This window comes from Theropithecus gelada, chromosome 6, assembly GCF_003255815.1.
Source record: "Theropithecus gelada isolate Dixy chromosome 6, Tgel_1.0, whole genome shotgun sequence".
Classification (NCBI taxonomy): Eukaryota; Metazoa; Chordata; class Mammalia; order Primates; family Cercopithecidae; genus Theropithecus; species Theropithecus gelada.
In genome coordinates this window covers 123,106,033-123,126,878 of record NC_037673.1, presented here as the reverse complement: position 1 = coordinate 123,126,878, position 20,846 = coordinate 123,106,033, and the positions used below count along the sequence as shown (strand labels likewise).

General features: G+C 44.3%; 1 protein-coding gene across 1 annotated transcript in view; it reads right to left on the bottom strand.

The window, feature by feature from the left end:
• The window catches only part of PHAX (phosphorylated adaptor for RNA export), a 26,716-nt gene extending 6,051 nt beyond the window's left edge, over positions 1 to 20,665 (bottom strand). Inside the window, exons 1-4 of the mRNA XM_025388075.1 lie at positions 19,880 to 20,665; positions 16,894 to 17,507; positions 12,204 to 12,324; positions 4,745 to 4,828 (exon numbers count right to left, since the gene is read on the bottom strand). Of these exons, the coding sequence (XP_025243860.1) occupies positions 4,745 to 4,828; positions 12,204 to 12,324; positions 16,894 to 17,507; positions 19,880 to 20,119 (1,059 nt within the window). The 5' untranslated portion in view covers positions 20,120 to 20,665. The remainder of the gene's footprint in view (positions 1 to 4,744; positions 4,829 to 12,203; positions 12,325 to 16,893; positions 17,508 to 19,879) is intronic.
• Between the last annotated feature and the right edge of the window lie 181 nt (positions 20,666 to 20,846).

The window sequence follows — 20,846 nt, the reverse complement described above, 5'->3', positions numbered from 1 at the left end:
AAAAAAAAAAAAAAAAAAAAAAAAAAAAGCCGAGAGTGATGGCATGTGCCTGTAGTCCCAGCTACTTGGGAGGGTGAGGCAAGAGGGTCACTTGAGCCCTGGAGTTTGAGGCTACAGTGAGCTATGATAGTGCCACTGGACTCCTGTGTGAGTGACAGCAGGAGATCTATCTCTTCAAAACAAAACTGCCGGGTACAGTGGCTCACACCTGCAATCCCAGCACTTTGAGAGGCCAAGGCATGAACATCATTTGAGCCCCAGAGTTCAAGACCACCCTGAGCAACACGGCGTGAGACCTGGGTGACAGAGTGAAACAGTCTCTTTTTAAAAAGAATTTTTTGACCAGGCGCAGTGGCTCACGCCTGTAATCCCAGCACTTTGGGAGGCCAAGGAGGGTGGATCACCTGAAGTCAGGAATTTGGGACAAGTCTGGCCAACATGGTGAAACCCCGTCTCTACTAAAAATACAAAAATTAGCCGGGTGTGGTGATATGCCTGTAATCTCAGCTACTCGAGAGGCCGAGGTGACAAAACTGCTTGAACCTGGGAGGCGGAGGACGCAGTGCGCCAAGATCGCGCCATTGCACTTCATTCAGCCTAGGGGACAGAGTGAGACTCCGTCTTGCTGAGGCAGGAGAATGGCATGAACCCGGGAGGCAGAGCTTGCAGTGAGCCGAGATCCGGCCACTGCACTCCAGCCTGGGAGGCAGAGCGAGACTCCATCTCAAACAAACAAACAAACAAACAAACAAACAAACAAACAAAAGAATGTCCTTGTAAATCAACATGTCCCTATTATTAGATATTCCAAATGTTTCTATTTTTTCTTATTATAATGCAAAGTTTCTGGCAGTTTAACATAAAAACTTTCTAGCATTAAAATCCTTTCCCTCAATGAGCTGGAATTACTGAATTACAAAGACATAATACAGTGAAAGTAACTCCAGCATGGGTTTGGAGTCAGAGTGGTCTGTGTGATCTCAGGCATATAATTTTGATTATTCTTCATTTGCATAACAAAGTAACACCCACAGTGATACAATGTGAAGATTAAGTTACATAATATTAATCTCTGGTCCAGTGGGAGGAAATCAATAAATGTTACAGTATTTCTTCTCTCCTGCCTGAGAATATTGTTTGTCCAAGGTTTAGTTACTTAGAAGGTATCTTTTAAGTACATACTTTTGTCAAGAATTATTTTGGGTGAGGGGAGAGAACACTAGAGTATAATCTTTGCTACCACTCAACAGTTGTGTTCCTAAGGAAACTTACATTGTCACAAATCATGTTACTGAAACAGTTGTTACAATGAAATGAAAAAAGTAGTTACTATACTAGAGATTTTAGATTTGCAGTAACAGTAACATTTCCTATAGGAATGTCAACATAGCAGACTCTTTTAAAGTGACTGTTAAGTGAACAGCCAGAAAACTTAAGGAAAAAGAACACTGAGCAGATGCAAAACACAATTACCTGGACCAGCTCAAGGTAAGTGGCTTTATCTGTCACATTAGCATTACAGTCAGTATGGCTAAAAGACACATTCTTATTAATCTTTATCACCATTGTTATCATAAGGAAAACACAGAGCTACTCAAATACAACAGCTGCATTAGAGGTGTACCACCTCTTTCCTATGCAAGAGGTTAGTTCTCAATCTTTAGTATTTGAATAAATGCTAAGTACAAATTATGTTCTCTGATTAACAAATTAAAAGATGTCTATAAAAGACATTCCCAATAACACAAAAATGACTTAAAATACTAAAGTCTCTGGGCGTGGTGGCTCATGCCTGTAATCCCAGCACTTTGGGAGGCCGAAGCGGGTGGATCACGAGGTCAGGAGATCGAGACCATCCTGGCTAACACGGTGAAACCCCATTTCTACTAAAAATAAAAAAAGTAGCTGGGCGTGGTGGCGGGCGCCTGTAGTCCCAGCTACACAGGAGGCTGAGGCAGGAGAATGGTGTGAACCCAGGAGGCGGAGCTTGCAGTGAGCTGAGATCGTGCAACTGCACTCCAGCCTCAGCGACAGAGCGAAACTCTGTCTTGGGGGAAAAAAAACCCCAAAAAACTAGAGAGTCTACACCTTCCAGTTTATAATACTGGAGACAGAAGAATGAATTAAACAAAGCCAGGAGGAGGCAATCACCAGAATATAATAAAGTAACCAAATATTCTGTAAGATAACCACCTGTAACTCTTCTTCTTCCTTTTCTTTTTAAAAAGACAGAGTCTTGCTCTGTCACCCAGGCTGGAGTGCAGTGGTGTGATCTTGGCTCACTGCAACCTCCACCTCCCAGGTTCAAGTGATTCTCCTGCGTTAGCCTCCCGAGTAGCAGGGACTACAGGCGTCCGCCACCATGCCTGGTTAATTTTTGTATTTCGAGTAGAGTCAGGGTTTCACCATGTTGGCCTGGCTGGTCTTGAACTCCTGAACTCAAGTGATCTGCCCACCTCGGCCTCCCAAAGTGCTGGAATTACAAACATGAGCCACCATGCCTGACCTCACCATCTTTAACTTTTTTTTTTTTTTTGAGACGGAGTCTCACTCTGTCGCCCAGGCCAGAGTGCAGTGGCCGGATCTCAGCTCACTGCAAGCTCTGCCTCCCGGGTTTACGCCATTCTCCTGCCTCAGTCCCGAGTAGCTGGGACTACAGGCGCCTGCCACCTTGCCCGGCTAGTTTTTTTGTATTTTTTTAGTAGAGATGGGGTTTCACCGTGTTAGCCAGGATGGTCTCGATCTCCTGAACTCGTGATCCGCCCGTCTCAGCCTTCCAAAGTGCTGGGATTACAGGCTTGAGCCACCGCGCCCGGCCTTAACTCTTTAAAAGGTCTAAATCATGAAGGAAAATGTGGGGTTAAAAAGAATAAAGGAGGGCCAGGCGAGGTGGCTAACACCTGTAATTCCAGCACTTTGGGAGGCCAAGGTGGGAGGACTGCTTGAGCCCAGGAGTTGAAGACCAGCCTGGCCAACATGGTGAAACTCCGTCTCTACAAAAAATACAAAAATTAGCTGGCCATAGTGGTGCGTGCCTGTAGTCCCAGCTAATTGGGAAGCTGAGGGTCATCTAAGACCAGGGAGGTCAAGACTGCAGTGAGCCGTGATGATGCACTCCAGCTCGGGCAACAGAGTAAGACTTTGTCTCAAAAAAATAAAATAAAATAAAATAATTAAAAATATATAATAAAGGAGATTTAACAAATGGAATATGGAAACCTAGACTGTATCCTGCTTAGGAGGAAAGTATGTAAAATATATTCTTTTTTTTTTTTTTTGAGACGGAGTCTCGCTCTGTCTCCTGGGCTGGAGTGCAGTGGCCGGATCTCAGCTCACTGCAAGCTCCGCCTCCTGGGTTTATGCCATTCTCCTGCCTCAGCCTCCACTACAGGCGCCTGCCACCTTGCCCGGCTAGTTTTTTGTATTTTTTTAGTAGAGACGGAGTTTCACCGGGTTAGCCAGGATGGTCTCGATCTCCTGACTTCGTGATCCGCCCGTCTCGGCCTCCCAAAGTGCTGGGATTACAGGCTTGAGCCACCGCGCCTGGCCGTAAAATATATTCTTGGGACAAATTACGAAATTGGAATAAGGCCTAGATATTGAATATTATGAAACTGTTTTTATTTCTCTTAGGAGTGATAACAGGTCTTGCGGTTATGTAGGGTATTGTCATTACTGGGACATACTTTTTTTTTTTTTGGTGGGAGATAGCACCACGCTGAAGTGCTAACTGTACTACTCACTCCAGACTCACTGCCTGCCCTTACGCTTGTTCAAATAATTAGAACTAAGCATTTGATGCTTGTTTTATTTCCACATGGAACAGAAAAAGACTGTATAGGCCAGGCGTAGTGGCTCATGTCTATAATCCCAACACTATGGGAGGCTGAGGTGGGTGGATCACTAGAGCCCAGAGTTCCAGACCAGCCTGGACAACATCTCTACAAAAAAATACAAAAATTAGCTGGTTGTGGTGGCGCATGCCTCTACTCCCAGTTACTCTGGAGGCTGAAGTGGGAGGACCATTTGAGCCCAGGAGGCAGAGGTTGTGCAGTGAACAGAAATTGTGCCACTGCACTCCAGCCTGGGCAACAGAGCTAGATTCTTAGACCCTGTCTCAAACGATTAAATAAATAAATAAATAAATAAATAAATAAAGTGTATAGGTAAAGTAAGAACGGTTCATGCCTGTAATTGCAGCACTTTGGGAGATTGGGACAGGAGGATTACTTGAGCTGAGATGTACAAGACCAGCCTGGGCAACATACCAAGACCCTGTATCTACAATAAATAAAAAGCTGGCTGGGCGCCTGTAATCCCAGCACTTTGGGAGGCCCAGATGGGCGGACTGCTTGAGGTCAGGAGTTTGAGACCAGCCTGGCCAACATGGTGAAACTCTGTCTCTACTAAAAATACAAAAATCAGCCGGGCATAGTGGCATGTGCTTGTAATCCCAGCTACCTGGGAGGCTGAGGCACGAGAATCACTTGAACCCAGAAGGCAGAGGTTGCAGGGTGCTGAGATCACGCCACTGCACTCCAGCCTGGGTGACAGAGTGAGACTCCACCTCAAAAAAAATAAATAAATAAATAAAATAAAAGGCACAAATGTTCCTTAGAATAAGACAGTAACAAAATCCCACTGAAGGCACAGCAGGTAATGGATATTCATAGAAAATGAAGCTAGAGGGTGAGTTACAAGTCAAATTATGATGGAGTTTAAGAGGTGAGGACATTATTATTACCTTAATTTGTTCCTCGCTGATACTAGGAGTGTTTTTCAAGAGATTCAGAAAAACTCCACCTGGTGTTCTTCTTCGACTACCATTCTACAAAAAGGAACAGAAAAGTTAAAGTGCATATACTCTTCCCATAAATGGTCAAGGCATCTTTTAACAGAGACACAATTAAGGAGATAGAAGGAATACCAGATCTGAAGTCCAGTCCTGATTCTGACTCTTACGAAATAGATAACACCAGTAAATTACCGAAATATGAGTTTCAGTTTCTTCATCTATAAAACGAAGGCCAAAGGTCTTTGGTCTTTTTTAACTCTGAAATTCTGTGATTTAAAAAATCTATATGGTAACAAAGAGAAATAGGCCACTCAGCTCAAATGACCTAACAAATCACTGGATTTTCTGTTTTTAACTGCCACCTGCTTAAGTCAGTAAATTTTTTTTTTTTTTTTTGAGACGGAGTTTCACTCTTTTGCTCAGGCTAGAGTGAAGTGGCGTGATCTTGGCTCACTGTAGCCTCTGCCTCTCCCGCGGGGTTCAAGTGATTCTCCTGCCTCAGCCTCCTGAGTAGCTGGGATTACAGGTACTCACGACCATGCCTGGCGAATTTTTGTATGTTTAGTAGAAACAGAAATTGCCATGTTGGCCAGCCTGGTCTCGAACTCCTGACCTCAGGTGATCTGCCCGCCTTGGCCTCCCAAAGTGCTAGCATTACAGTTGCGAGCCACCGCATCCACCATGAATATTCTATTAGATGTTAAAACACATCATAAACCCTACATAATTAAAACTGTATGGTACCAAAATAAATCTAGAATGATCAGTGAAGCAAAACAGAAAATCCAGGAATAAAGGCCAAATATATATTGGTATTTAGTCTATGATATAGATGCTATCTTAAATTGGAGAAGATAAACGTATTATTTATTTTATAGTATGGAAGCTGACACAAGGCAGAGTGTTGCCTTGTTCGACGTCAGTTAAGCATGTGCATGTTGGACAACTCAAATTTTTTTAGAAACTGCACGTCTGTGAACGACTGTGAAACCACTAGCATTAATTTTGAGGTTAATAACTTTTTACCAAGTAGGCAAATTTGAAAATATAAAATCTACAAATAATGAAGATCAACTGAGCACGTATGTGTATATACACACAGTAATACAAATTATGATATAACCATTCACTGGAATGCTAGCAACTGCAAAAAAGAATGGAGGGGCTCTCTTTATATACTTCATAAGATTTCTAAGATACATTAAGTTAAAAAAGCAAGGTATAGAATAGTGTGTATAGTATATGACCACCTGTGTAAAAAAAAAAGTGTGTTGGAGCCATGCACAGTGGCTCACGCCTGTCATCCCAGCACTTTGGGAGGCCAAGGTGGGCAGATTATGAGGTCAGGAGTTTGAGACCAGCCTGACTATCATGGTGAAACCCCATCTTCTACTAAAAATATAAAAATTAGCTGGCCATGGTGGCGCGTGCCTGTAATCCCAGCTACTTAGAAGGCTGAGGCAGGAGAATTGCTTGAACCCGGGAGGCAGAGGTTGCAGTGAGCCGAGATCGCACCACTGCACTCCAGCCTGGGTGACAGAGCGAGACTCCATCTCAAAAAAATAATACTGTGTGTTGGGGAGGAGTCTGAGTGGCTAGAGGATACATGTGGTCGGGTAGCCTCTCACTACATACCTTTTACTCTTCTGATTTTTTACTGTGATAATAAACACATGACAAAAATTTTTACCGTCTTCACAATTTTTAAGTGTACAATTCAGCAGTAAAGTATATTTACACTGTTATAAAATGATCTCCAAAACTGTTTCATCTTGCAAATCTGACACTCTGTACACATCAATTCTCCTCAGCCTCCTCCCTTCAGCCCTTGATACTCTTTCTTATGTTTTATCATGTGAACTGGTTGCCATTCAAACAACTGAATTTTTAAAAATAAGGAAATAGGTACATATACACACGTGTGGCCGGGCGCAGTGGCTCGTGGGTTGGGTAAGGCCAAGACGGGTGGATCACTTGAGGTCAGGAGTTTGAGACCAGCCTGGCCAACAGGGTGAAACCCTGTTTCTACTACAAATACAAAATTAGCTGGGCACGGTAGGATATGCCTGTAATCCCAGCTACTAAGAAGGTTGAGGCAGAATTGCTTGAACCTGGGAGGCAGAGGTTGCAGTGAGCTGAGATGGCACCACTGCATTCCACCCTGGATGACAGAGCAAGACTCTGTCTAAAAAAAAACAAAAACCAAAAAACAAAAACCAAAAAACTCACACACATATTTTTTTGTAGGAGTTTGAGACCAACCTGGGCAACATGGTAAAACCTCATCTCTACAAAATATACAAAAATTAGCTGGGCATGGTGGCTCAAGCCTACAGTCCCAGCTACTTGGAAGGCTGAGGTGGGAGGACTGCTTGAGTCAGGGAGGTTGAGGCTGCAGTGACCTGATTGTGCCACTGCACTCCAGCGTGGATGACAGAGTGAGACCCTGTATCAAAAAGAAAAAAAAAAAAGAAAGAAAAAAGAAAAAAAAGCACCCATAATCCCACTACCCATAGGTAATCACTGTAACATTTCGACACATAATCTTTTTACTTTTATTTGACACAGTCTCACTCCGTCGCCCAGGCTGAAGTGAAGTGGTGTGATCATACCTCACTGCAGCTTGACCTCCTGGGCTGAAGGGATCTTCCCACCTCCTTAGCCTCCTGAGTAGCTGGGACTACAAGCACTTGCCACAACATCCAGCTAATTTTTGTATTTTTTTGTAGTGATTAGGTTTCACCATGTCACCCAGGCTGGTCTCAGAATTACAGGTGTGAGCCACCACACCTGGACATCTTTTTACTTTTTTGTATGCCACATACATTTGTAACCCAACCCCAAATGGGATTCTGTTATATAAATTGGTTTGTTTATTTATTTATTTATTTTTGAGACAGTTATGTTCTTGTTGCCTGGGCTAGAATGCAGTGGCACATTTCTGCTCACTGTAACCTCTACCTCCCTGGTTCAAGCGATGCTCCTGCCTCAGCCTCCTGAGCAGCTGGAATTACAGGCACATGCCACCATATCAGGCTAATTTTGTATTTTTAGTAGAGATGGGGTTTCACCTTGTTGGCCAGGCTCGTCTCGAACTCCTGACCTCAGGTGATATGCCCGTCTCAGCCTCCCAAAGCGAGTAAGCCACTGCGCCTGGCCAATTGGTTTGTAATCTGTGTCTTTTCATTTAACAATCCATTATACACACCCTTCCATGTTCATGTTAAATAGACTTTTGAGACTCTGGAGCTAATGTGAATTTTTGGACATTGCTCTTTAAACTGGCTAAAAACCTTGGAGTAATCCTTGACTCTTCCTTTTCTTACATCCTGCATCTAATCCACTAGGAAATTCTGTTGGCTGTATCTTCCATATATACTCAGAATCTGACCACTTTTCCTTCACCCCAGTGCTACCATGCTGGTCAGACCCACCTGGAATGGCATTTCCTGCTTCTACTCTTATCCCTCAAAACAGCAGCTGAAAGGAAATGCATTTCTTTTTCTTTTTTTTTTGAGACTGAGTTTCACTCTTGTTGCCCAGGCTGGAGTGCAATGGCGTGATCTCGGTTCATGGCAACCTCCACCTCCTGGGTTCAAACGATTCTCCTGCCTCAGCCTTGTGAGTAGGTGGGATTACAGGAATACACCACCATGCCCGGTTAATTTTTGTGTATTTTTAATAGAGATGGGGTTTCGCTATGTTGGTCAGGCTGGTCTCGAGCTCCCAACCTCAAGTGATCCGCCCGCCTCAGCCTCCCAAAGTGTTGGGATTACAGGTATAAGCCACCACGCCCGGCCTAGGAAATGCATTTCTTATCATTCAAAACCCTCTATGGACTATCTCATTTAAAGTAAAAGGCAAATTCCTTAAGATGGCAAACAAGTTCCCACTAGACCTGGCCCAATTACCTCTCTAACCTTATATCCCAACTCACTCTCTCATGAACTCTGCTCCTGCCACACTGGCCCCTTGTTCAGACAGGAACTAGGTAGAGATTAGGGTGGAAAGAGCAGCCTTGCCAAGTTCAGGGTAAGAGCCTGTCTTTAAAATTTTGTCCATTATGGATTTTTTGCATTAATTTTGATTTTTGAAATTGGTACATTCAAATATTATTTGTTTTGATTACTGAGTTTTTAAGGCACTCTCAAATTTTGCACCTAAAGCAAGTAAATTGTTCACTTCACCCCAGTTCTGGCCTTGCTGGGCACCCTTCACTTCTACAATGGGTGTTACTTCTACTTGGTCTATTCTTCCAGCAGTAGTCATTGCTTCACCTCAAGTCTTCGTTCAAATGGCGCATTCTTAGTAACATCTACCCAGACCACTCTAGTTTAACTGCAACGTCCCCCTCTCCACTACTCCCTATAGCTCCATCTGATTTCTTTCTTTTACCATAGGATGTATCACTTTTTATTTTTTTTGAGACAGGGTCTCGCTCTGTCACCCAAGCTAGAGTGTAGTGGTATGATTACGGTTCATTGCAGCCTTGACCTCCCAAGTTCAAGTGATCCTCTCACCTCAGCCTCCTGGATAGCTGGGACTAAACACATGTGCTACCAAGCCCAGCTTTTATATATATATATATATATATATATATATATATATATATATATATGTATGTTCATTTTTTTTTTTTTTTTAGAAACAGGATTTCACCGTGCTGCCCAGGCTGGTCTTGAACTCCTGTACTCAAGCCATCTACCCTCCTCGGCCTCCCAAAGTGCTGGGATTACAGGTGTGTCCAGTCAATGTATCAGTTTTTAACGTACTTGAAGTTATACTTATTGTTTATAGACTGTCTTCCTCTCCCCCAACCACACCATAAGCTCCTTCCTCTAGAACAGTGCCTGGCATGTAGAAAGCACTAAATTCAAGGACAGAATGTATCCAAAGAAGTAAATTTGGGGGCCAGACATAGTGGCTCACACCTGTAATCCTAGCACTTTGGGAGACCGAGGCTGGCAGATTGCTTGAGCTCACAAGTTCAAAACCAGCCTGGGCAACATGATGAAACTCCGTCTCTATTAAAAACACAAAAAAATTAGCCAAGCGCAGTGGCATGCACCTGCAATCCGAGCTACTCAGAGGCTGAAGTGGGGGATGGCTTGAGCCTGTGAGGGGGAGGTTACAGTGAGCTAAGATCACACCACTGCACTCCAGCTTGGGCAACAGAGCCAGACTGTGTCTCAAAAAATAAAATAAAATAAAGTAAATTTGAACTTGCATCTTCCCAATATTCAGTAAATCTGCATTAGCTCATTGGAATATAAAGTTTTATTACTACAGTATTAAAACATTGATGAAATCTGTAACTGTGTTTAACTGAATGAAAATTGAAGTACTTTTAACAATGACACAAATAGGGATGGCACTGCATTCGTGATTATTATAATTTGTTTTGTTGCTAACTTCTGTTTTGACTCCTGTAATTTATGTTCATAGGCTATTTCCTTAGCCAATGCTATCAATCTTAACTGGGTTTTCTTTCTCCCCATGTTTAAAGCACAATATTGATCTACTCCCTTGTGATGTCATTATACTATTCAGACTTAACCAGTAAAAAACACAAGGAAGTCATTCAAACCTTCATCCTCACCCGGTGGTGAAAGCTGAATTAAATGAGATGTGCCAAACCCTTCTACAACTGCCAGTGCTCGTGATCTGGCCTAGGCACAGCAGCTCTTTCTGTCATTCTGAAACAGTTAAGTGCTTCTCAAACTTTTCTCCCATTATTACTCCAGGACCCTTTTTAGACTTCCCCCAGCTTTCATTCCTACACCCAGGAAATTTTAATACACACAAAAATACTGTGTACCTATTTGTGCTTTCCTGTGTATCTATCTGTGCTCATATAACAAAAGTGTTGGCCGGGCGCAGTGGCTCAAGCCTGTAATCCTAGCACTTTGGGAGGCTGAGGCGGGTGGATTGCCTGAGCTCAGGAGTTCTCAACCAGCCTAGGCAACACGGTGAAAACCTGCCTCTATTAAAATACAAAAATTAGCCAAGCGTGGTGGTAGATGCCTGTAGTCCCAGCCACTCGGGAGGCTGAGGCAGGGGAATTGCTTGAACCCAGAGGCGGAGGTTGCAGTGAGCTGAGATCGCACCACTGCACTCCAGCCTGGTTGACAGAGTGAGACCCCGCCTCAAAAAACAAACAAAAAAAGTTATTTTTTTGCCCTCTTTTTCAAGAACGCATGAATTAAGTGAACCAAAAAGAATACTTCTGTTTACCATTGCTAAAGTGCTGGACACCGTGGTCAGTACTTTACGTGCATCATCTCCTCTACTCCTTACAAAGTAGGACTAATCTCCATTTTACAGCTGAGGAGACTGAGGCTCCAGGGAGTCAAACAATTTAGCCAAATTTCAATTAATATGCTGAAAATCTAGAAGTAAAAAAGGGTACCTAAACTCTAAAACCCATATTCTCAATATCTGAGCTCCCAGGCTCCCCTAGACTCTATTGTCTTAAAATTTCAACCCCTTGGCCGGGTGCAGTGGCTCACGCCTATAATCCCAGCACTCTGGGAGGCCGAGGTGGGTGGATTGCCTGAGGTTAGGAGTTTCAGACCAGCCTGGCCAACATGGTGAAACCCCAACTCTACTAAAAATACAAATATTAGCCGGGTGTGGTGGTGTACGCCTGTGATCTCAGCTACTTGGGAGGTTGAGGCAGGGGAATCGCTTGAACCCGGGAGGCGGAGGTTGCAGTGAGCCAAGATTGAACCACTGCACTCGTCTGGGTGACACAGCAAGACTCCTTCTCAAAAAAAAAAAAAACAAAAAATTAATTAAAAAAAAATTCAACCCCTACCTTTAACGAATCATGTAAGAAATGTTTTGGTGACTATACAGTAAGAGGCTACAATTTATCTGTTTTCTTTTGTCAGGAAAGTATAATTAATACAGTCTATAACTGTATTAATTTTTTTTTTCCAGACGGAGTTTTGCTTCTGTTGCCCAGGCTTGAGTGCAAGGGTACCATCTTAGCTCACCGCAACCTCTGGCCTCCCGGATTCAAGTGATTCTCCTGCCTCAGCCTCCTGAGTAGCTGGGAGTATAGGCATACGCCACCATGCTTGGCTAATTTTGTATTTTTAGTAGAGACAGGGTTTCTCCATGTTGGTCAGGCTGGTCTCGGAACTCCCAAACTCAGATGATAGGCCCACCTCAACCTCCCAAAGTGCTGAGATTACAGGCGTGAGCCACTGCGCCCAGCCACTGATTTTTTTTTTTTTTAAAACCCAGTCTTCACTGTTGATAATAGTTTAAAAACCTCAAACATACTGTAACAAGGCATGATAAATCAGAGATCCAACAAAGACCAAGTTAAATTTGTAATCAAAAACAAAAACAAAACCACAGGATAAACAATACAAAAACAAAAATGGTTAAGCAGTCTTACCATTATAAAGAGACCACCATTTTGTTCAACTTCAGCAGTTTCCATCAGAAGTTCAATTGCCTTTTTGTTCCCAATAATCCTCACTACTCGAGCTATCAGGTCTTTCTTTGGTTCCTGTAACCTGATGAGAAACAAATAAGTAAAATTAACCTCTGTTTGTTGTACAAAGTTGAAGAAATCTACCTGAGTCTCCAGCTTAGTCCCCAGCTAGAATAAAATCTGATTCCAGCAACACCTGGTTTCCTAAATCTTCAATATTTAATCTTGGAATCACTGACATGTAAACATTCCTAATCTTTGGTCACAGGAGATGGTAACCTCAAGTTTCCATCTAAACTCTCATATTTGGCTTCTTTATTTGCCATACTGTATTGCAGTATATTTCAAAATGCACATACAGCACGACGAATGCAGGCCCGAATGCAAAAGAAGATAAAGCCAGTCCACTATTGTCAAAATAAATGACAGACATATACGCTTTCAATTATTATGCCTAAAAGCTAAGGCTCTCTAACTCCAGAGATGGCTGGAGCTTTACAATGGGATAGGACCTTTCCCTCATAGACTCCCTGCCTCAGAACAAAAAATAGAAATAGCTAATATTTACTGATGGCTCATTATTATTACAGTAAGCATAATCCTAAGAATCTTACATGCAATATGCCAGTTGATTCTCTCAAGAATGTACAAGATACCGGCCAGGCACGGTGGCTCACGCCTGTAATCCCAGCACTTTGGGAGGCCGAGCTGGGCAGATATCTGAGGTCGGGAGTTCGAGACCAGCCTGACCAACATGGAGTAACCCCGTCTCCACTAAAAATACAAAAAAAAGTAGCCAGGCCTGGTGGCGCGTGCCTGTAATCCCAGCTACTCGGGAGGCTGAGGCAGAATTGCTTGAACCTGGGAGGCGGAGGTTGCGGTGAGCTGAGATCGCACCATTGCACTCCAGCCTGGGGAACAAGAGCAAAACTCCATCTCGAAAAAAAAAAAAAAGAATGTACATTTTCATTTTGTCATTGAGATTTTAGAAACATAGGTAGCCTAAGTAATTCTTCCAGTGTCAAAGCTCACACTCTCAACAGATCAAGAATTCAGCTGGGTGCCATGGCTCATGCCTGTAATCCCAGCACTTTGGGAGGCTGAGGTGGGCGGATCACCTGAGGTCGGGAGTTTGAGAGAACAGCCTAACGTGGAGAAACCCTGTCTCTACAAAAAATACAAAATTAGCTGGGTGCGGTGGCGCATGCCTGTAATCCCAGCTACTCGGGAGGCTGAGGCAGGAGAACTGCTTGAACCCTGAGGCAGAGGTTGCAGTGAGTTGAGATTGCACCACTGCACTCCAGCCCGGGCAACAAGAGCGAAACTCCATCTCAAAAAAAAAAAAAAAAAAAAAAAGAATTCAGACTTGGCATTCTTTGTTTCTTCTCAACGGGAGGCAGTGTATTTTTGTGGAAAGAGAGATAGACTAGGAACACGAGGATCAGGGTTTAGTTCCAGGTCTAATATTAATCTGTAAAATGAAGGTTTTGGTTTACAACATCTCTAAGTTCCTTTCCAGCACTCAAATTCCAAACTTCCCTAGTATTTTAAAAATCAAGTACTGGTGTTCAGATAGGTTTGCCTGGAAAGTAAATACTTGTTTTCCTACCAGCTGCATTACTCTTGAACCATACCTGTTTTCAAATTTGTGACACTGTTCATTAGTGATTTAGAGCTAATGAAAATGTTAATTCAAAATGTGAACTTGGTAAAAATACATGAATTGTAAATTTACCATACACCAAGCAATTCTACTTCTGGACATTTACCCAAAAGAAATGAAAATATGGCCAGGCGAGGTGGCTCACGCCTGCAATCCCAACACTTTGGGAGGCTGAAGAGGGTGGATCATCTGAGGTTAGAAGTTTGAGACCAGCCTGGTCAACATGGTGAAACCCTGTCTCTACTAAAAATACAAAAAAAAAAAAAAAAAAAAAAAAAAAATTAGCTGGGCGTGGTGGCGCACGCCTCTAATCCCAGCTATTAGGGAAGCTGAGGCAGGAGAATTGGTTGAACCCAGGAGGTGGAGGTTGCAGTGAGCTGAGATCGTGCCACTGCACTCCAACCTGGGCAACAGAGTGAGACTCCATCTAAAACAAAACAAAACAAAGATATGAAAATATATGTTTAAAGATCTGGATGTGAAGGTTCATAACAGCATTATTCATAATAGCCAAAAAGTAGAATAATCAATATGAATATATGCATATATACACACACAATAAAAATGTATTGACTCCTGCTACACCACGGATCAATCTCAAAAACATAACACTGACCAGTCACAGTGGCTCACGCCTCTAATCCCACCACTTTGGGAGGCCAAGGTGGGCAGATGACCTGAGGTCTGCAGTTTGAGACCAGCCTGGCCAACATGTCAAAACCCTGTCTCTACTAAGAAATATAAAAATTAGCTGGGTGTTGTAGCACATGCCTGTAATCCCAGCTACTCACGAGGCTGAGGCACAAGAATTGCTTCAACCCGGGAGGCGGAGGTTGCAGTGAGCTGAGATCCTGACACTGCACTCCAGCCTGGGCAACAGTGTGACACTGTCTCAAACAAACCACACACACACACACACAAAACAAAAAAACAAAAACATAACATTAGGTGACAGAAGCAAAGCACGAGATTACATACTACATGACACCATTTATATGAAATACCAGAAAAGGCAAATTTATACAGATAGAAAGTAGATTAGCAGTTATCTGGGATGAGAACAGGGATTAACTGTAAATTGGCATGGGGACATAAGGGATCTTACTGGGTGACGGAAATGTTTCAGAGGTGATGGTTATACAACTTGATATGTTTCCTAAAAAAATTAACACTAGAAATGGGTGAATATTATTATCTGTAAATTATACCTCAAAGTTAAGAAAAAAGGGACAATTTCTTGAAAACACTAAACAAACAAAAACAACTCATGATTTAAAAAGATATGCTTTATTTAAAAAGCTCTATGGCACTAAATGCAACGAGTTGCTTAACAGTTCATAAAAGTCTGCAAAATTATTCTATCAGGCTTGTCCAAATTTAAGAAAATACAGCTGGTGTGCAGCTCACGCCTGTAATCCCAGCACTCTGGGAGGCCAAGGCAGGCAAATCACTTGAAGCCAGGAGTTCAAGACCAGCCCGGCCAACATACTGAAACCCCATCTCTACTAAAAATACAAAAAACAAAAACAAAACAAAAAAAATGTATTTGAATGTGGTGGTGAATGCCTATAATCCAGGTTACCCAGGTAGCTGAGACACGAGAATTGCTTGAACTCGGGAGGGGAGGTTGCAGTGAGCCAAGATAACACCACTGCACTCCAGCCTGGGTGACAGAACAAGACTGTCTAAAAAAACAAACCAAAAAAACAAACTGAAAAATACAATACAAATGTATTCATATAACCAAATTACCCCAGTTCCTTAAAGAAAAAGCCTCAAAAAGAGTCAGGCACAGTGGCTCATACCTATAATCCCAGCAATCTGGAAAGCTGAGGCAGGATTGCTTGAGCCCAGGAGTTCAGCTTCAGTGAGCTATGATTGTGCTACTGCACTCCAGTTGAGTGACCAGAGCAAGATCGTCTCTTAAAAAACAAAAACAAAAAAATCTGCGGACAGTGCAGTGGCTCATGCATATAATCCCAGCACTTTGGGAGACCAATGTGGGAGGACTGCTTGCACCCAGGAGTTTGACACCAGCCTGGGCAACATAGTGAAACTCCTAATTTTTTTTTTTTTTTTGAGATGGAGGCTAGCTCTGTTGCCTAGCCTGGAGTGCAGTGGTACAATCTCGACTCACTGCAACCTCTGCCTCCCAGGTTCAAGCGATTCTCCTGCCTCAGCCTCCCAAGTAGCTGGGATTATAGGTGTCCACCACCATGCCCAGCTAATTTTTGTATTTTTAGTAGAGATGGGGTTTCACTGTTTTGGCCAGGCTGGTCTCAAACTCCTGACCTCATGATCCGCCCACCTTGGCCTCCCAAAGTGCTGGGATTACAAGCGTGAGCCACCGTGCCTGGCCATCTTTTTTTTAAATTAGCCAGGCATCATGGCCTGAGTCTGTAGTCCCAGCTACTTAGGAAGCTGAGGTGGAAGAATCCCTTCAGCCCAAGAATTCTAGGCTCCAGTGAGGTGTGATTGTAGCACTGCACTCCAACCTGGGCAACAGAGTGAGATCCTCTCCCCTCCAAAAAAAATAAATTAGGTCAGCTCTTGGCTCACGCCTGTAATCCCAGCACTTTGAGAGGCGAAGGCGGGTGGATCCCTTGAGCTCTGGAGTTCGAGAGTAGCTTGGACAACATGGTAAGACCCTGTCTCTACTAAAAATACAAAGAATAGTTGGGTGTGGGGGTGCGTGTCTGTGGTCCCAGCTATTCAGGAGGCTGAGGTGGGAGAATCCCTTGAGCCAGGAGGCGGAGGTTGCAGTGAGCAACTAACTGCACTCCAGCATGGGTGACAGAGCAAGACGCTGTCTCAAAAAAAAAAAAAAAAACAAAAACAAAAAGAAAAAAGAAAAAAGGAAAAAGAAAAAAAAATCTCAAAAAAAAAAAAAAAAGGGGGGAACATATCATTAAAGTATTTGGCATTTATTTTATTTCCTGTAAATAGAAGCCATCTGGTCAAGTACTTATTTGTAATTCAAATGCTCACCTGAATGAAATTTCATCAGCCACTTTCTCTTGAGAATCTTCCTCTGTGATCTCATATCGACCTTTATAGTTCATTTCTGGTCTGTTCCCCAGCCTGTCTTTGACAGGTCGTTTCCTTTTGAGATGACCTTGCCCATTTTCCTCTTCCTTTGATCCCATTTTTTTGCCACCGTGCATATATTCATCTAGTTCCTTGTCTAGATCTTTTGTATGCTCTTGAGATTCCCTCCTAAGTTTCTTAGCAAGCAAATAATTGTAGGTCTCGGACTGCCTGCTTCTGTCAATAGTGCCCTCCATTCCCAAGATACCAAGTTCAGTGGCCACTGCATCTTGATTCTGTTCCTGCAGCACAGCACCCCATATGTTGTTAATCTTCTTTCCTCCAGCAACAGGTGGTTTCTGACTGCTCTGGCCAAACTGAAAAGGCTCTGGTTTGGGAGGAGGGTTAAAACATTTCTGTCGTTTGCGTTTCCAAAGACAGCTATCATCATCTGAATCAGAAAAACTCTCTTCACTCGAATCCACGCTTTCAACAGCTCGATAATGTGATACTGGCGCACATGTCGTTGCTGTGTTCTGGAAGGCCCTCATAGCACTGTCGCCACCTAGCACTTTCTGCAAGTGAAAAGAAACACAATCCATTTCACAAAACACATAAACTCCACCTACCTAATTTTTAAAAATTTAGAGATTCAACTGCGCCATTCCAAAAGGAACTGATCTTCAAAGACAAGTCTGAGACCAATCAAATCCTTACTTTTCTAAGTTCCACATGGAATTCGCCAATTTAAAAGCCACAAATTCTTATCTTTACAACTAATGCAGCACTTTGTTCTAAGATATCCTTTTACTATATTACCAAAGTTCTTGTCACCTTTAAAAGATTTCAAACTTTTCAGTTATTGTCAGAATGTTTTAAAATGACATACATAATAATTGTTACTTTTTTTTTTTTGAGACAAAGTTTTGTTCTGTGGCCCAGGCTGGAGTGCAGTGGAGCAATCATGGCTCATCGCAGCCTCAACCTCCCAGGTTCAAGCAATCCTCCTACCTCAGCCTCCTGAGGGACTGCGACTACAGGCAACCCTCACCATAACCAGCTAATTTTTTTTTTTTTTGCATTTTTTGTAGAGATGGGGTTTTGCCATATTGCCTAGGCTGGGCATGATTTTTTTTTTTTTTTTTAGAGGGAGTCTCGCACTGTCACCCAGGCTGGAGTGCAGTGGTGCGATCTTGGCTCACTGCAAGCTTTGTCTCCCGGGTTCAGGCCATTCTCCTGCCTCAGCCTCCCGAGTAGCTGGGACTACAGGCGCCTGCCACCACGCCCGGCTAATTTTTTTGTATTTTTAGTAGAGACGGGGTTTCACTGTGTTAGCCAGGATGATCTCAATCGTCTGACCTCGTGATCCACCTGCCTCGGCCTCCCAAAGTGCTGGGATTACGGGCGTGAGCCACCGCACCCGGCCTGGGCATATTTTTAAAACCCCACAGTCCACAGCATTAAGTTTATTTACCAAGTCATGGGTCAATTTATGTAAAAACAACCTGAGATTGAAAAACAAAATATCTTGGTACTAACTTCCTAAACATTTATATGCAAAAGCAAGTATTTGTATTTGTTAAAACTCCTACTACGCTGGAAATGCAAGTAGGGAGGATTTATGTCCCACTATCTTCAAATAATGATCAGAGATAACACTTTTCAGGCATTACCGCGCACTGTATGCTCCATAGAATCCTTGCAATAAGCCTATCAGTGATACATCATGCCAATTCCATAGATGGAGACAAAAAGCAGTGAGGCTAAATAAACCTGCTGTACGTCACACATCGGTGGCCCCAGGATCTGAACACAGGCAATCTGGCACCAAAGCCCCCTCAAAGAGGTTGCTACCTACTAAGGCAGTCAAGACAAATTACCGTTTAGAAAGCAGGGAAGCTGGGCCCGGCACGGTGGCTCGCGCCTCTAATCCCAGCACTTTGGGAGGCCGAGGCAGGTGGATCACTTGAGGTGAGGAGTTCAAGACCAGCCTGGCCAACATGGAGAACCCCCGTCTCTAATAAAAATACAAAAACTAGGCTGGGCGCGGTGGCTCACGCCTGTAATTCCAACACTTTAGGAGCCCAAGGCGGGTGGATCACGTGAGGCAGGAGTTTGAGACCAGCCTGGCCAACATGGTGAAACTCCGTGTCTACCAAAAATATAAAAATTAGCCGGGCGTGGCCGCAGGCCCCTGTAATCCCAGCTACTCGGGAGGCTGAGGCAGGAGAATCGCTTGCACCCGGGAGGCGGAGGTTGCAGTGAGCCAAGACTGCGCCACTGCACTCCAGCCTGGGTGACAGAGTGAGACTCTGTCTTAAAACAACAAACAAAACCAGAGAAGCTAGCACAGAAACCTAGTGCCATGGTACCGCATGACAAAGCTAGGTTCGGTGGAAACAAGGAAAACCAGCTCTTTAAGTGAACTCTGATAAAGTTCATTCCTGGGCCTCAGTCTCCGTCTCAGGGAGAAAAGGAGCACCACAGGCTGTTTCAGGCCGTTTCAGGCCGATGTCCCCAGATGCTATACATCTGGCAAAATCTGCCCCTTAATGGTCACCTAGCGGCGCTGGAGTGGGGAAGCCCTAAGTTTAGAAAAAAACAAAGAGCAGTAGGTGGAGGTGAGACCGCCAAGAGACAGCCGCCAAGCCAGCCTCCAGGAGGCGCCAGCGCTCGCGCGCCCGGCCTCGCATGGAGCCGCCAGGTTGGGGCTCGCACACCCAGCCGCTGCCGCCGCCTCAGCCCCTCGCTGCCAGCCCCTGCAGCCCGGGCTCCGTGAGCCCGCCCGGGGTACGCCTGCTCGCCCTTTCTGCCGCCACTGACCCAGCAGCCCGGTCCGGACCGGGCTCCTAGCTCTCACCCCTCACCCTCACCGCTGCCTGCGCGCTTCCCGCGGCCCAGGCTCGGCGCGCCCAGCCACGATAACCCACCCTCCTTTCACACTCACCGGCAATTGCAGCGTCCTGTCGCTGGGTGCGACCGTCATGTCGGAATCCGAGTCGGAAAGCTGCCCATCTTCCATGTCGCCGACCTCCAACGCCATCTTCCTGCGGTGCGATGAGCTGCGCGGCGGAGGGTCAGGAGAGCACTTCCGGCAGTGCGGCCGGAAGGCCCGGCGGCGCGCCTGTTTGGGCGCCCCCGCACGGAGGCCAGCATGTTGCAGCGGCTTGAGGCGTAGCCATTGCATTTCAACTACCGCGGGAAAATGAATCCCTTGTTCCCCCAACACTTTTCTTTCAAACTTTATTTTCGTGCAAACAAAAATATGTCACGAATCGCGGTCGTCTGGGATTCCCCCCTTGGCCGTACATCCTTCGCCTGTATGCTCTGGACAAGCCTCCCTGCTTCCATTCTTGCTCCTCCGCTACCCACTCTACATATTGCTTCCAGGGAAGCCTTTCAAGCGGTATAGTCCGCCCTCTGTATCCACTCCCTATCCACAGATGCCAAACCTGCGGATGGGAAGGACGCACTGTGCACCACCACATAATATAAGGGGCTCGAGCATGGCCTATGTTGGTATCTGTGGGGGTCCTGAAAACAATGACTGGCAGATACCGAGGGACGATTGTACCTTAGCCGGAATCTTCCAAGTGCACCCCTCCCCAAAACAAGGACTGAGTTCTCAGCATGGTGTTTGAAATGTTTGTTTTTCGGTGTCATAAAGAAATAGCACTTGAACATTAATTTATTGAGTAAGGCCATTTTTACTTTCTGCAGAAAGGGTACGCCCACCAGCAGTTTTGCCAGGAGAGTACACTGAACAAAGGAGACAGGGTCATTTATAAGCTGAGGTGTTTACCTTACTGCTGTGGCTGGTTTTTATTGGCTGGAACAGGACCTCACATTTTGTATTCCTCGGGATTGGCTAGCAACTTGGAACTTTTTAAAAGAGGCAAAGGTAGAGGAGAACA